Here is a 15,818-nt window from a genome sequence, read left to right on the forward strand (position 1 = left end):
TCTGTAATGTATTTTGTTTTACAGATCTAAAAATATTAATGATGTTTAAAGAAGACCAAAAATGTGAATAGATCGGGGATATTAGTCTATGAACAGTGAAGGTTTTTGGAAAAGGCTCCTTGATTATAGAGCAGAAGTAACATCTTAAAAGGACTAACAGCTAATGTTCTGTATTGTGTCGCATCAATTGTCATTCGTATGTTTTTTGTATTGAATTGTGTGCTATTACACGTTATAATTTCTAAAAAAAAAATGCAATTTGCACTTAATTTTATTTATCCAATTATGAATGATAAATGCCGCTAAAACAAAACAATTCTCTGTGACAGCTGATCGCCGATTATCTGTCCCAGATTAGCGGGGATGCGTACTTAATATCCACAGACCAAGTCCTTTTAAGATTTTATATAGTTAAGCATCTCACTGACTCTGACGTTTTGAGCAGTGTCTATGACAGTGAATTTTTCCCCCTGCCTCCCACCCCCTTTTTATATGAGGGTATTTTAGGTAGTTGCATTGTTCTTTTATCCTTGCTTTAACCAGTGCTTTTTTCTGCTTCGAGTTTTTTAATTGCAGGCCATGCTACAGAGAGGAACCATCGCAGCAAGACACATTTGACATTCCGTGCTGGATTCCCGGAGACAAGTGCGTTGTTGTCAATTTTTATATGATTCTCATGGCTCGGCTAACTTTGAATTTAAGAATTTCAAGACAAACTTATTAGTATTACACCTGCAATCAACGCTAGCTGGCAGTGGCAGAAGAGAATGTTTGAAGCGTGGTGGATTGAGGATGATTTCCAAGTGCATTTGTACAAACTGACAGTTTTTAGCTAGTGAAATAGATATATCGTGACCTGAATGACATTAGCTTTTTAAAGCTAAACAGTCTTGACCATGTGGCTTATCCTTTATTATTTTGTTTATATTTTAAAGCTATGTTTGATAACTCAGCAATGGGTGCTATAAAGTGTTTAATCTGCGTCTAGTGTCTGTAAAAATATCAAAATTATTGGGGACCATAGATAAACAAGTATATTGTGTAATGAAATTTATTATGCTGCTGGGTATGGCGATCAGAAATCTTACTTGTACCGACACCATTTAAGGAAAAATGAAATACAGGTACACATCAAACTGAAAACGATTTCAAACAAATCAATGCTTTGTGCCATACAGAAATGGATAAGATTGGATAAAAAGAAAGAAAGAGGAACAGGAGATATCACGTGGCGTCATTGTGTATACATATGTAGGGGTTATATTAAGCTTACGTTTCATTATTGTTCAAGGAAATATACCTATTACCTTTACAAAATTTTTGAAATAAATAAGAAAAATATTTGCATGGCTTAGATTTGAGTAATGTATATAAAGGAATATCCGTGTATCTCCTTAAATCATTTGTATCCCCACATCTTATCATATGGAAGTTAGGCGGTATCACATCTAGCATGTGTCTATTAACTCCCTTGGGAATTTTAAAGCCACCGTATCATACAATGCTTACCTCTTGCAGTCATGTTTACGGTAAATGGTATTGTACCAACATTCGTCCTAATCGGTACATGCGGCGATACCTTCATGTGCCTTTTCGATGAATAGGAACAGATGCAAGTACTGACATCTACCACTTCTACCCGAGTACTGGCATCCACTACTTCCTCCCGCTTAGGTTCTTGATAAGTAAATATGTGTACATTCCCAGATAGTTTCTGGAGGCTACCTGGGATCTTGAAGTTTCCTAATGTACGTTGGCTGACTGTATCCTTCAATATCAACAGGTTGTTTTCAGATTTGCTCGGTTCTGCTTCGTAAGCATCAAAATTAATCTGAAACATAATGAGCAATCAGATTGGCAGGGTACAATTTATACTAAAAATAGGTCAGAGTAACTGATGAATAAAATAATAGTTATAGATTTTAACCTACTGTATAGTTTTAAGTAACGATAGAAAGAAAGTTACTGCCAGCCCAATGTTAATTCTAATTTAAATCTGTAATGTATTTTGTTTTACAGATCTAAAAATATTAATGATGTTTAAAGAAGACCAAAAATGTGAATAGATCGGGGATATTAGTCTATGAACAGTGAAGGTTTTTGGAAAAGGCTCCTTGATTATAGAGCAGAAGTAACATCTTAAAAGGACTAACAGCTAATGTTCTGTATTGTGTCGCATCAATTGTCATTCGTATGTTTTTTGTATTGAATTGTGTGCTATTACACGTTATAATTTCTAAAAAAAAAATGCAATTTGCACTTAATTTTATTTATCCAATTATGAATGATAAATGCCGCTAAAACAAAACAATTCTCTGTGACAGCTGATCGCCGATTATCTGTCCCAGATTAGCGGGGATGCGTACTTAATATCCACAGACCAAGTCCTTTTAAGATTTTATATAGTTAAGCATCTCACTGACTCTGACGTTTTGAGCAGTGTCTATGACAGTGAATTTTTCCCCCTGCCTCCCACCCCCTTTTTATATGAGGGTATTTTAGGTAGTTGCATTGTTCTTTTATCCTTGCTTTAACCAGTGCTTTTTTCTGCTTCGAGTTTTTTAATTGCAGGCCATGCTACAGAGAGGAACCATCGCAGCAAGACACATTTGACATTCCGTGCTGGATTCCCGGAGACAAGTGCGTTGTTGTCAATTTTTATATGATTCTCATGGCTCGGCTAACTTTGAATTTAAGAATTTCAAGACAAACTTATTAGTATTACACCTGCAATCAACGCTAGCTGGCAGTGGCAGAAGAGAATGTTTGAAGCGTGGTGGATTGAGGATGATTTCCAAGTGCATTTGTACAAACTGACAGTTTTTAGCTAGTGAAATAGATATATCGTGACCTGAATGACATAGCTTTTTAAAGCTAAACAGTCTTGACCATGTGGCTTATCCTTTATTATTTTGTTTATATTTTAAAGCTATGTTTGATAACTCAGCAATGGGTGCTATAAAGTGTTTAATCTGCGTCTAGTGTCTGTAAAAATATCAAAATTATTGGGGACCATAGATAAACAAGTATATTGTGTAATGAAATTTATTATGCTGCTGGGTATGGCGATCAGAAATCTTACTTGTACCGACACCATTTAAGGAAAAATGAAATACAGGTACACATCAAAACAAAGAAAAACAAACAACCAAACAAATCATGCTTTGTGCCATAACAGAAATGGAGGTAAGATATGGATAAAAAGAAAGAAAGAGGAACAAGGAAAACAGAAGCATGGTGGAATGATAGAAGCAAATTGCCGTAGAAGGATTTGATCCAAATGTACGACAGGATCCTAGGGATTCGGACTCGCATGCAATAAAATCTGACTTCAATTTAGTTCTAGATTAGGTCTCATCCATGATTTACCATGGGGGGACAGGAATTTTAGTCCACTCCCGAGGAAAACCGGGTGGGACATGGTAGGCTCTGTTAGGTCTCATCCATGCTTACCATGGGGAGACAAGAATTTTAGTTTAAAACTAAAATTAGTTCACTCCTGAGGTACCAGGTGGGACGACCTAGTAACTTCACTGGTGTTAATTACCACTGGGGAGTTCTTGTTCACCATGGAAAAATTATGTGTTATATGATTTACCTAGGAGACAGCAACAGATTTATAGATGGAATATCTATATAATGTGATACATGTATATAGGTACAAGGGTGATATGCACAGTGCTGATATGCACAAAATGACAGTACATCAACTGGATGGTCGTACAATTGCTCTCACTCAATATTACTTTGGGGAGATATGAGACCAACCCGTGCATTAAGTGCATGTTATACACAGGCGGTCAGTTCCGTGTTCTTAGGATCCTTCCTGACATTGCTATGGCCTATATATGTGCTAATATGGTAAGGGGGAAGATTAGATGTACAATGTACCTTAAATTAAATTGTGGTTTTCATTGGCGAAGGTTTGTTTTGCAGGCACTAGTTCGTAGTTTATCATACCAATAATGAATAAAACTTGGTGTAAGTCTATTTATGGTGTTCATTGTTTTGTTTTTAATGACATTCGGGTAGTTATGTTGTACATAATATAGTTTAAGATAAATAGCTGCATATTATAGTTAAAGATAATTAGTTTAATTGTACAATATACTGTAGACGTGGATATTTTCGCGAGTGCTTCATTTCGTATGTAAGATACACTTTTAGACATTTAACAACAAATTTCATATGCATGTATGTACAAAATATTACGCGCCGGGGAAATTTTCGCGATGAAGTGACCTTCGCGTATTTTACGTAAATTTCCACGTGTACAATATAGTAGAAATTCTATATTTAGTTTTTGTGTATTTTACAAGCAAATTTTTCAACTTAATACAATTTTTTCTTGCCTATAATCTCTGGAATTTTACTTACTAGATTAATGTCTGAGACATTACGCAATCTGAAAATATCGAAACCGCACTTACGTCTTTATAAATGGTACACTTTCAGGACAATCGGCTCATAAACAGTTGAAAGAAATCTATAATTCAAGCTAGTGAAGTGAGACGTTGCTGCAGGTGCTAGGGATATATACATTGATTCTAAAATATGCCGATAATCAAAATATAATTTCTGGTACTAGTTTAGTTTTATTGTGTAAATGTTATTTTATACAGGTACACGTCATAGTGCAATAAGTTAGCTTACCCAAAACCGTTGTCCATTCGGATATGATAAATTTGATTTCAAATAAAAAACTTCATATGCGTCGTACTTCTTTTTCAATATTTTTGGTGGTCCACATGCTATTTCTACACGTATTTGGTTTCCATCTGCTTTAATTGCCACCAAAAAGTTTACTTTTCGTTCTTCGGTATATGCTTGACGCATTTCATTTATTTCGGTATTATTGTCGACTGAGTCGAGTGAGGTCATGCTTGTAAGTGTACATCTGTAAAGAAACCCAAAATTTGGAGTTAGAAATTATGAAACAACACAATTAAGAAATGTGAAAGTGCTCAATATATATGGCAGTAAATACATGACCAATCTCGAAGCTTTCAAGATATATGTATCTGAATCTGAAACATACAACCACATCATAAATGGTGATTAGAAGTAAAAGGTGTCACAAAATGCATGATAAGTGGATGTTGGTCAGCTGTTCAATTTGAAAATGTTTGTCATAAAAATACCATGTAACCTATCAAAATAATGCCATGTTGAAGTGCTATTGTAAGTGTGATTGACGATTTTTTTCTGCTGCAAATGTGGGCTTTCAATAAAAGTGAAAATATATGTAACATACCTTTACTGAATAATATAAAACACCAGAGCAAGATATCATTAATTAGTTATTAATGATAAAAACAAAACTGCATGTGTTACAAGTGCTGCCTGCTGTGCCGTCCTATCAGCGCCAGAAGATTACCATAATTTGATTATATGTTGTAAAGTTTATATATTATATGTGTAAATCTGTGCGCATTGAAAAAGGGGGCATCTTCAGTGAAAACAACTTAGTTCTGTAATTAAATTAAGGTTTAAATAAGAAAAGAAAATTACGGGACAAATTTACACCAAATTTAAGAATGATGTTTCGGATATATATTGGATATATGTATGTAGATATCTATGTAATTTTGTCTGCATATTTCTATATTTCAAATGTGATTAATTCAATAAAGACGAAATTTGTCGGTAAGTTACATTGGTGTCAATCTTTTTTACACAGGTGTCCCACGTTATAACATCGATATCGGCTCACTAAAAAGCAGCCCTTGAGTTTTGTGAAGCCAAACAGCTACAAAACGTTCCTTAAAACTGTACAAAATTTGTTGGATGATCTCCTGGGCGCATGGGGCGCGGGAACAAAAGTATTAGTTTCCATGTTTATTCCGAGCTAATGTAGAACATCAATAAATTAGTGCCTATTAATGGATGACAATTACAGAAGTTCCTCAAACACAACCGCATTTATACCATAGTCTTTGGTATTCCTTAAAATCCGCATATAGATGTTTTTTGTCTAACGTCTAAAGTTTTAACCAACCCAACGTCTTTATTTCCCTTTAAATAGGTTCAATTGATAGTGTTTTTTTTTTTTTTTTTTTTTTTTTTTTTTTTGTAAAATATCTATTTTGACCATTAAGAAGCCGCGTAACGACGACAATTTCTTTTGATGAATCGAAAAATAAAGATTCCGTGCACACCTCATGATCATGCTGAAAATGAGTTTCGTACATGTATAATACAATATTGGAAATGCGTAAATAATGTTCAGTGTTGAAATCAGCCTCGGGGTAAAATAAATCAAACATGGAGTCCTTCTGATCTATAACTGACATGCATTAGTCCATGTTTGAACACGAGAAACATAAAGGGAGATGGGGACCGTGCCATCAACGATAATACTAACAAAACGGTCTCAGGTGAAATGTAAATACGTTGATCATAGAAATGATAGTTAGTCTAGTCGTTGGACCAACTATCATTTGTGATAACACTATCCAATCGCTATTTTCACGAGATGAGGAAATGTAAAGATATTACGTGAGAATATTGTCAAAGACCTACTATTTTCCTGCCACATTCTAATTCGTTTTAGAAAAGTGTTATGTAGTGAAATCCAATTAGCCACAGGGAAAAGAGAAATAATCGATCCAACTATTGGCCGATCTTATAAACTCTTGAAAATGAGAAAATGTGAAACACTCACATTGAAAAGTGTCTCATTTGAAACACAGCCTTGCCGTGGTCTTTCCTTGCTTGAATGACCTCTCCTTTCCATATCTTCAAAGTGGGATCAGGATTTGATACCAGTATGGCAATGATGTGTTCCGGTACGTCATCATTGGCTATGATCGGTAGTTTCACTTCTATATCTTTTCTAGGCTGCTGATCGTCACTTGTTGAGATGTCAAGAATATTGGTCACCAGTTTTGACCTTTCCTCTCCCGGCACGCCCCCTTCAATGATGCCCTTCGTATCTACAAACTAAATTATGTATTCCGTCCATAAAACATCAATGCTGTAACTTTTATTAATGGATATTGAAAACACTCACCAAGTGCTAGATTTGAATGAAAAGCAATAGTTTAACTTCATGCTTTTTAAATTCCACGTAGACGTAAATGTTGAATTTTCAAACAGAGCAACATATACAATATTACATATTTATAAACACGTTAATAGTTTACAACGAATTCATGATTATGGCATTGGAATTTTCATTCCCAGTCAATAGTACAACAATATATTTGTAATATATGTAAAACGAACTATGCTTACAACGAAGTGACTTCGCTGGTCCCTGGAGATTCGATATAACCAAGTTTTAATATTATATAGCATGAACCTAGGAGGGCAAACGTATGATACTTTACGGCCGGAAATACACCTCTGTCATTCAACTTGCTATTTTATTATTATTTATTGTTTTTAGTATAATGCTATGTCACATTTCAACTACCGCCATTAATGCCACATACATCAATAAGAATTGTTTTAAAAGAGATGCACAATAAAAACAAACTAAAAATCCATGGGATAAATACAGATATATTTTTCTATTAAGATACAACAAAGTACTACGGATATGATACTAATTTATCTCAATACTCTTGTGTCGTCTCACGGTATATTACACGGTTATCCATGCAATCCAGCTGCGTCAACAAAATTACTATTTTCTGAATTATTTGTAGTGTATGCTGGTTTTTCTATAAAAATGCATGTATGGAAAATTGATTTGCATTTGCGGTTGTCTTTAAATTAAAACATATGTCATACAGATGAAAGGGCCTGATAATCTTAGGAAATGCAAACAAAAAAATAATATATTTGTATGGCAATATGTCATGTTATTCAACTGTTTGGACTGAGTCAATAATTTTGATTGATAGCGATTTTGAATTTAGGTCCGATCTTTATTGTTCACTGTTATCACTAATCAATTATGATACTTCTGTAATCCGACCACTACAATATGAGCAAACACTGCTGAACAAATGATGACTATTGGATACTTATGAAAATACCTGTACACCTTAATTGCATCAGAAACATATATGAGAGGATTGGCAACTCCGCCATTTATACGATCGGCAGATGTACCTCTGCATGTGCTGAAGTTTTTTTGAAGATATACACTTAGATAGTTAAATACAGCAGAATAACTTTGATATGTTATAAAAGTTTTCAGGTTTGAGTACGATTTTTGAAAGAAAAAATAATATTTTAACTTAAATATTACTAAAACAAAATGCATGACTGATTTTCGAAAAACTAGGTAAAACTGCTTATTTTCATGCTTTCAAAATCATATCAAATAATATCAATTAGGAAAACTAGTCACATCAAATCATGATAGAATATTTAAACTTTGTGTTGATGCAAAAATATAATGTTTAAATTGAATGCACTTAAAAATAGTTAGCCAAGGAAAACTGCCTATAAACTAGAGATCCCTCTGCCTGTCAACATAGACAAAGAAGTTTCCAACCTCTATGTATATATGTTCCGGATTGCATATATCGTCAAACACATATTTACTACGTGTGCAAGCCACGTTCATACTGATTTACAGGTGAAATAATTGCTTGTGATAGAAAAATGTGCAGATTACTACATTTATATCACACCGCTCATGATTTTTCAAGTTTCTAAAACACGCGCTAATGTCCTGTCAAATAAACTTACTCCTATACTCCGTAAAAAATCCCTTCCCTAAATCTAACACTTAATAGCCAAAACGCATTGATAAAAAGACCAATCAAGTTTTAATATTTATTTCATTGTTGTGTGGATTTGGCCCGAACAGCCAAATGACATAACTATCAGTAATCTCTTAAACCCCAAAAATTCACAAAAGTAATTATAATTAGATATGATGGAAGAAAAACGGTGTTTTTTTTTCAAATATAGAAACCGTATTAATTCCGTCTTTGCATAGTTATCGATTTTTACGTCATTATTATATGACTGCAATTCATGTCGGTTTCTCCGAATAGTATGATGTTACGCAAATCTCTCCCTGGGAGAGATTGATGTTACGCCTGCAAACGCATGACGTCGCAATCAATTCCTACCCACAAGGACATATAACTCTGTAATATGCAAATACAGAATAGCCACATTTGTTTGTATATTCAAAGCCTCTGTTCAAATATAGCTTTGTTATATTTGAAGGTACAGAATATAATTAGTCGATACGTCTGCTCGAATATCACATATACTGAAATAATAATATGAATAAACATATAGGGACCAACATTAAGGAAAACACTGAATCAAATCAAAAGATTTGTAAGTATATTATATTATGTACATGTTATATCATATTTATAAGTATACCCACCCTGACTGATAGTTCACAAGGTTTAAATGTGCCTGCTGATATTTCTATTTCCGCTCCCGGCTCACTCGCTGGCTTGATGGTGATTTCATCACTAGATATCTGAAACTTCTCAGTTTTCGTACGGCTTGCCATGGTGATATGTGTTACTCCGGTCAGCGAAAGAGGAACGGAAATAGTTATAGTAGTAATCTGAAAAACCAGATGGCAAGTAATGCATGTAGGAGCATATCTCGAACCACTAAGAAAAGCATGCTTTCAGCTAAGCAATCACTCGCCTTTAGCATCAGGGATCGAATGAATAAAAAATGAACAAAACAATGACCCAAGCTATATATAAGGGATTTCATATGAAACATTACGCCATATGATTCAGCGTTAAAAGTCTCACAAGGTGTTATTTTTTGAGTGGCCTTGGTTAGAAAGATCACTATGACATGATGACAGATGTGTGATGTATTTCATTTACAGACTATACGTTGCAGTGGAAAGATATTTTGTCCGGTACTAAGTAACATATAAAATGACCTTGATATTATACACTAGTAACATATACAGACATACTTAAAGTGAATAGTCCGTCAAAGAAAACCTGTCTAAATGCGTTCATTGGCCTTCCAAAAGTTCTCACATATTAATACGACGGTCAAGCTCTGCTTAGTTTCCCAGTTCTGACCATTAAAGTAAAGAAAAGTTGAAAGCGAGGCTGCGTGGAAATGTAACCACGGACATACTGAGCCGGGAGGACGTTTTAGAATTTCCATACTTTAAATTAATTTCTTCGTACGCAGACAGATTTTGACGAGAGATTTTATTTTTCCATTTCATAAGAAATTTTACTGCATACATTCACACCATTTTTACCGACTTTAGCCATCCTTGCCCGACTGTTCACTTTAAGCAGGGGAAGTATATAAATAACGACTACATTAGGTTATTGAATATGAGTCCGACAACTTTTGGTTTGTCCTTGGTCTTTCAGTATTCACTCTCAATGCTTGAGGGGTTACTGTCACTGACGTTATATCCACCCCTGGAATTTATCATAGTAAAACGGGAGGCAACAGAAGACACAACGACAAATGTACTTTGGTCCTTTGATTCGAATAACGGTACACTACGGCTGACTGTGCGGCTTTGAATTTTGGTGTCGCTCTATCTGTAATGATCACAGAAAGTCTCTGTATTCCTCTGTGATTGGTATTTTTTCTCTTGAACTGCATCGAGTTTAAATGTGAGATAGACCAGGAGTGGATATGACCACAATGATAGTAACCCCTGGGGTATCGAGGATAATCAGAAACCTTACACGTTCATAACCGTTTATGCTTCTACCATTTCTGTGTTCGAAACCTTTAATCACAATTAGAGCGTAAACGGACGAACATTCAAATAAAAAAAAACACAAAAACGTACGCTAATGGGAAACGAATAAAACACAAATGAAAAACACTCGACGAAGCAAACCACAAACGGAAAACCCTTCACGAAAAAAAACACGAACGGAAAACACTTTATGAAACAAAACACAAGCGAAAAACGCTTCACAAAACAAAACACAAACGAAAAACGCTTCACCAAACAAAACACAAACGAAAACCACTTCACGAAAGAAAACACAAATGAAAAGCACTGGAAGAAACAAACGCAAACGAAAAACACACGACGAAACAAACGCAAACGAAAAACACTAGACGAAACAAACGCAAACGAAAAACACTCGACGAAACAAACGCAAACGAAAAACACTCGACGAAACAAACGCAAACGAAAAACACTCGACGAAACAAAACGCTAACAAAAATCACTTCACGAAACAAAACGCTAACAAAAATCACTTCACAAAACAAAACACAAACGAAAATCACTTCACGAAACAAAACACAAACGAAACAAACGCAAACGAAAAACATTTTACGAAACAAAACATAAACGGAACAAAAGGAAGGTAACGCACACGAATGTAGAACACGTTTGAGAGAATGTAAGGTATTTTATGGTCGGTGCACCTTCTCTACTGTATATTTTTGTTACTGATGAAATACATGAACCTACTTACTTTGACACCACCTACGTCTTTATCACCTACATTGACGACAGTGCCTTTTGACGGTGAGCGCAAAACAACTTCCTTGTGTTTCCGAAGCTCGACATCAACTGGCACCTGGAGAGTGATACTTTCGACCTTTGACCCCCATGTCTGACATTCCAGTAGGTGGCCAAAGACAATTTCACCGCGCTCTAAAGCGGGTCGATCACTGTATTCCTCAGGTTTCCGACACAGATAGAGGTAGTAGTCTCCCTGGTCCTCCGGAACGATGATGTCCACGTTTGTCCTCTCGAGATGAACGTTTTGATTAGTACCACGAGTAATTCTTTTGATGTCGATTCCTATGTGTCTGTGTTTCGAAACATGTACAGTATCACATAGTGAATTTCAAATCAAACTATTTAATTAATCAAGCAATTATAAACATATATAAAGCCAGCATGGTGATTGTAAGAGCTTATTTGTTGAAATGTTACCACACATTTAAAACATTTCTATAGTATGCTCATACTATGATATTAATACATATATGGGACCCATTGCTTATTTACAATACAATACCCGGGATTTGTTGGTGTTAGAATGGGGGTTCTAGGTATATGTAAATTATAGACAGGGATCTGTAGCTCCACCTGGCTGGCATATGGTGTGAAATAGATAAAGGATTATCATTGATATCCCCACCACATCTGCTGGTCCATTATCGTGATAACATGTGTTTTCCTGTTTGAGTCGGTGACGTCGTCTTTCTACATAATATATACGACCACAAATACACTTTCCTCATTGTGAGAATTACACTGCAATCGCTTTTATATCTAGTAATAGTACGTTACCTTAATTAATTTAAATAGGAACACACATTCATACCTGTACTAGGACGCTTACTTACCCTTGTTGAATTCCGGGATATATATCTAATTGTTTTTTTATTATCTCTAACATTTTCCTTCGGTCGGTCCTTTTACCCCACGACTTGAAAAAAAAAAGTTATTTTTTTGTAATTTATAAATAATGATGTTGATAATTCAAAATCAACGCTCACCTGAAAGGAAGGTCTTATTTCAACTCGGTCTTATTTAAAGATGCTCCACCGCCGACATAGCATAAATGATATTCATTATTTGAAGAATAATTGGTGTATTATCGTATATATATATATGTCTAATTAACACAAAAAGTAATATAAAATAATTTATTTTGCCTTTGGTGCATGCACAATCAGTACTTCATTCCATATAGGATATAGTGCCACGGAATTTTTTCGGGATGCAATTAATTATTTTTCATATTTTTAACTTGAAGTAAAATTAGAAGCTCATAGTTTTCAATGTTGGTAATGGTGTAAAGTAAGGAACTTTTGTAACTGAAGAAAAATAGTAAATCGTCTTCTCCTATTTTTGATAATGAAAAAATACCATTTGTCGGCGATGGAGCATCTTTAACATTGCGATTGATTGGACAAAACGAAAGTGAACATATTTTTTTGTTATTGTTTGTAAAGACTGTAGTGTACTTAAAAATGCATAATTAGATACAAAAGAAATAACTTTAAATATAATTTATAAATATCAATATTATATGATTTGTCCTAGGTAAAACAATAAACCTCTGTAGACAAATTTGTGATTGATTACAATGTTATACATTACCCAGTCAGCGAAGTATGGTTCTACCCCAGGCTGACACAACATATCCACCACCGCCTCGTGGCCATAGTTCACAGCGTAGTCTAGAGCATTCATCTCGTTCTATTTGAGAAAAACAATACGAAGTTAACTAGATGTTACTGAACTTCTGTTGGATGACAATCGTAAGCGTATCATCATTTGTTGTTTTTACCTTAACTGTAAAAGAACACAAAAGAAGGCATATTTCACACAATGAGCATCAAGAATAAACGTAAAAAAGGCCTCTGTTTAGAGATATGACATTGAGTTATTTTGAATATCCTGGTAAAACCATAAACTGTACACATTTTATCATTCAACTTTAAATTAATTACATTATCTCCCATATGTAAATTTCCTCCCCATGCCATCAAAATCACAATTGATTGCACATGTCCATTAAGAGCAGCTTTGTGAAGAGGAGACAATCCATTCTGTGAATAAAAAGAAGAACAAAGAATGATATAAAAGTAGTTTAAACGTAAGGTAAAATATTCTTCTACAAAATAATGTAATATCCATAATTCTCTTATCAGACGCGGAGATCGTCCTAAAATAATCTTCACTTTTGATAGGAAATTGATCAATTTAAAATCAAACCAAATGATACAAACCTTGTCAACGAGCGTAACTTCAGCTTTTGCCTTCAACAGTTCCTCCACAACGCTGTTCAGCCCATCAGCAGCAGCGTAATGTAGCAGAGACGAACCTGTCTATTAAAATAGATTTTCATTTCATACACTGTTAGGTATTAGTAATGAGCAAATAGAATTTATTAACATTCTATTTTTAAGGAAACATCCAATGCTTTTAGTAAGACCCATAATGATCGCAAAATGCAATTCTATTGAAACGTTTTCAAATATATGTTTAAGTATCAATACTTTAATGTGTCGTATTTTTATTTTGCTCATCCGAGATAGCTTTCTCTATTATTAAAACAAAAATTAATTATTTGTCGAAAAATGTTAACATATATCTATATATCTATCAAGTATTTTTGATTATGCTTTCGATTCACTCAAACAATCCTGTCAAAACATAACAAAACAAACATCCATGCATTAAGGTTTTTTTATTAATACAAACAATTAAATTATAACTTGTACTGATATTTTATAGTCTCGTGTATTCATCCAATCAAGTCTTAAAGGGGACTGAATAGGAACACCAAAGTTTGTAGATTTTATTCTATATATGTATATGATAACTATTAATAATGTTTTAGTGTAGAATATAAAATTTCATACTTATCGGATATTTCAGCCTTTTCTCCTTATTTAGATTAAATGCTTACCTCGTCCTTATAATCAGGCTCGACTCCTTCCCTAATTAACATTATGGCCTCCTCTTCTTTCTTGTTTTTTATTGCAGATAATAACTGTATCTGATACAGAAAAACAAAATCTGCGTAAGAAAACTAAAACTGGAAACCAAAGTAAAAATGTGTAAGTTGGCTAACATGAGTGGGGTAGCAATAAGATCATTGCAACATGCTTGGCTATGACTTATACTCATGAAGTTGATTAAAGTAGCGATTAACGTTATTATATTAGTAAAGGGATTATGTACAAGATCGTATACTTAATATAATAACATAATCTTAAGGTAATCAAATCATCATATACATTTTTTTACCAATTTTTGTTAATGTGATCCTCAAATTTTGAGTAGCGTAAAATACTTTACCACATGGATTTATTTAAACTATGGCAAACACAAACACAATATGTTCCAATGTAGAACAAATACAAATTTCGTATTGTCAGTGTGAGTGTAAAAAATAAAAGTCGTAAAACACATTATTTTAATTTCTACCTCATTTATATGTTGTTACTTTATAAGAAGTATTTAATTTGTTAATGAACTTATAAACTAAATGTTGTAAAGAAACAATGATCGCACACTATACCGTTTGTGTCCGTTTAACGTCTTCTGTCTCCACGAACCCCGCCATAATCGGGTATTGCTAACTAGCTCTCTGCGTAGTTCGTCACTGCGTAGTTCGTCACTAGAGTAAGGTTTTAATTTAAAAAGAACAATGGTTATACGGTCAGACAAACATAACCAATTATAATGTGTATCCAGTAATGTATATATGTAGTCATACACATATTTGTATCGGTGAACAATCTATCAAGTTACATTTACATGAATGATACACGTCATTTCGAGGGCGTTTCAAGTTACGATAACAGTAATTGTACCCTTTTCTATATCTAACTTATATTTATATCAATACATTTATGAACATAAATAATATGTAAAAGTCATTAAAGCACTCTTATCCGTAAACAATATCCCCGTCTACATATTGAACACAAACAGTGTTTATCAATATACTACATGTAAATCCTGTCCCGATTACCAGAGTGTTCCCGGTCAAGGTCAGTGCCATCCTCCCCAATAAAGTAAAATATCTCCCGAAAATAGAACCAATTTGAAAGTAATCAGTCGTTTCTAGAACATGAGAGGTTGTACCAAATTCCATAGATCCATGTCAAACATGAATTAAGAGCTGGTTGATAAAAAAACTTTTATTGAAGACATTTTGCTCTCATTAGAAATATCAATGTTTTGTGCTATATCGTTGTAATTTCAAAGATATTAAAGATCTTTAAACAAATATTATGGTCCGTTGTAAAACTTCCTTAGGTATGATTGTAATCAAGTTCCATAATAAGAATGGGATAATAGTCACATATTTGAATTTTGTCAATCAGTTTGCATTTTTCGTTTCTTGTTTGTTATGCCTGTCTGTGTTTCCGTTTGTAATAATGGTCCTAGTTAGGTAACA

The 15,818-nt window shown here is 34.1% G+C and overlaps 1 protein-coding gene across 1 annotated transcript; it reads right to left on the bottom strand.

Moving 5' to 3' along the window:
- Window positions 1-1,247: 1,247 nt before the first annotated feature.
- On the bottom strand, window positions 1,248-15,075 carry LOC138314603 (uncharacterized). The gene is made up of 11 exons (XM_069255016.1): window positions 14,934-15,075; window positions 14,319-14,408; window positions 13,636-13,734; window positions 13,357-13,455; window positions 13,004-13,102; window positions 12,244-12,326; window positions 11,361-11,700; window positions 9,305-9,493; window positions 6,665-6,942; window positions 4,654-4,897; window positions 1,248-1,831 (listed from the first exon to the last, which is right to left on the bottom strand). Exons 1-11 carry the CDS (start codon window positions 14,976-14,978, stop codon window positions 1,481-1,483), a joined length of 1,917 nt encoding a protein of 638 aa, XP_069111117.1. The 5' UTR covers window positions 14,979-15,075; the 3' UTR covers window positions 1,248-1,480.
- Between the last annotated feature and the right edge of the window lie 743 nt (window positions 15,076-15,818).

The sequence above is a fragment of the Argopecten irradians genome, chromosome 2 (genome assembly GCF_041381155.1).
Source record: "Argopecten irradians isolate NY chromosome 2, Ai_NY, whole genome shotgun sequence".
In the NCBI taxonomy this organism is placed as follows: Eukaryota; Metazoa; Mollusca; class Bivalvia; order Pectinida; family Pectinidae; genus Argopecten; species Argopecten irradians.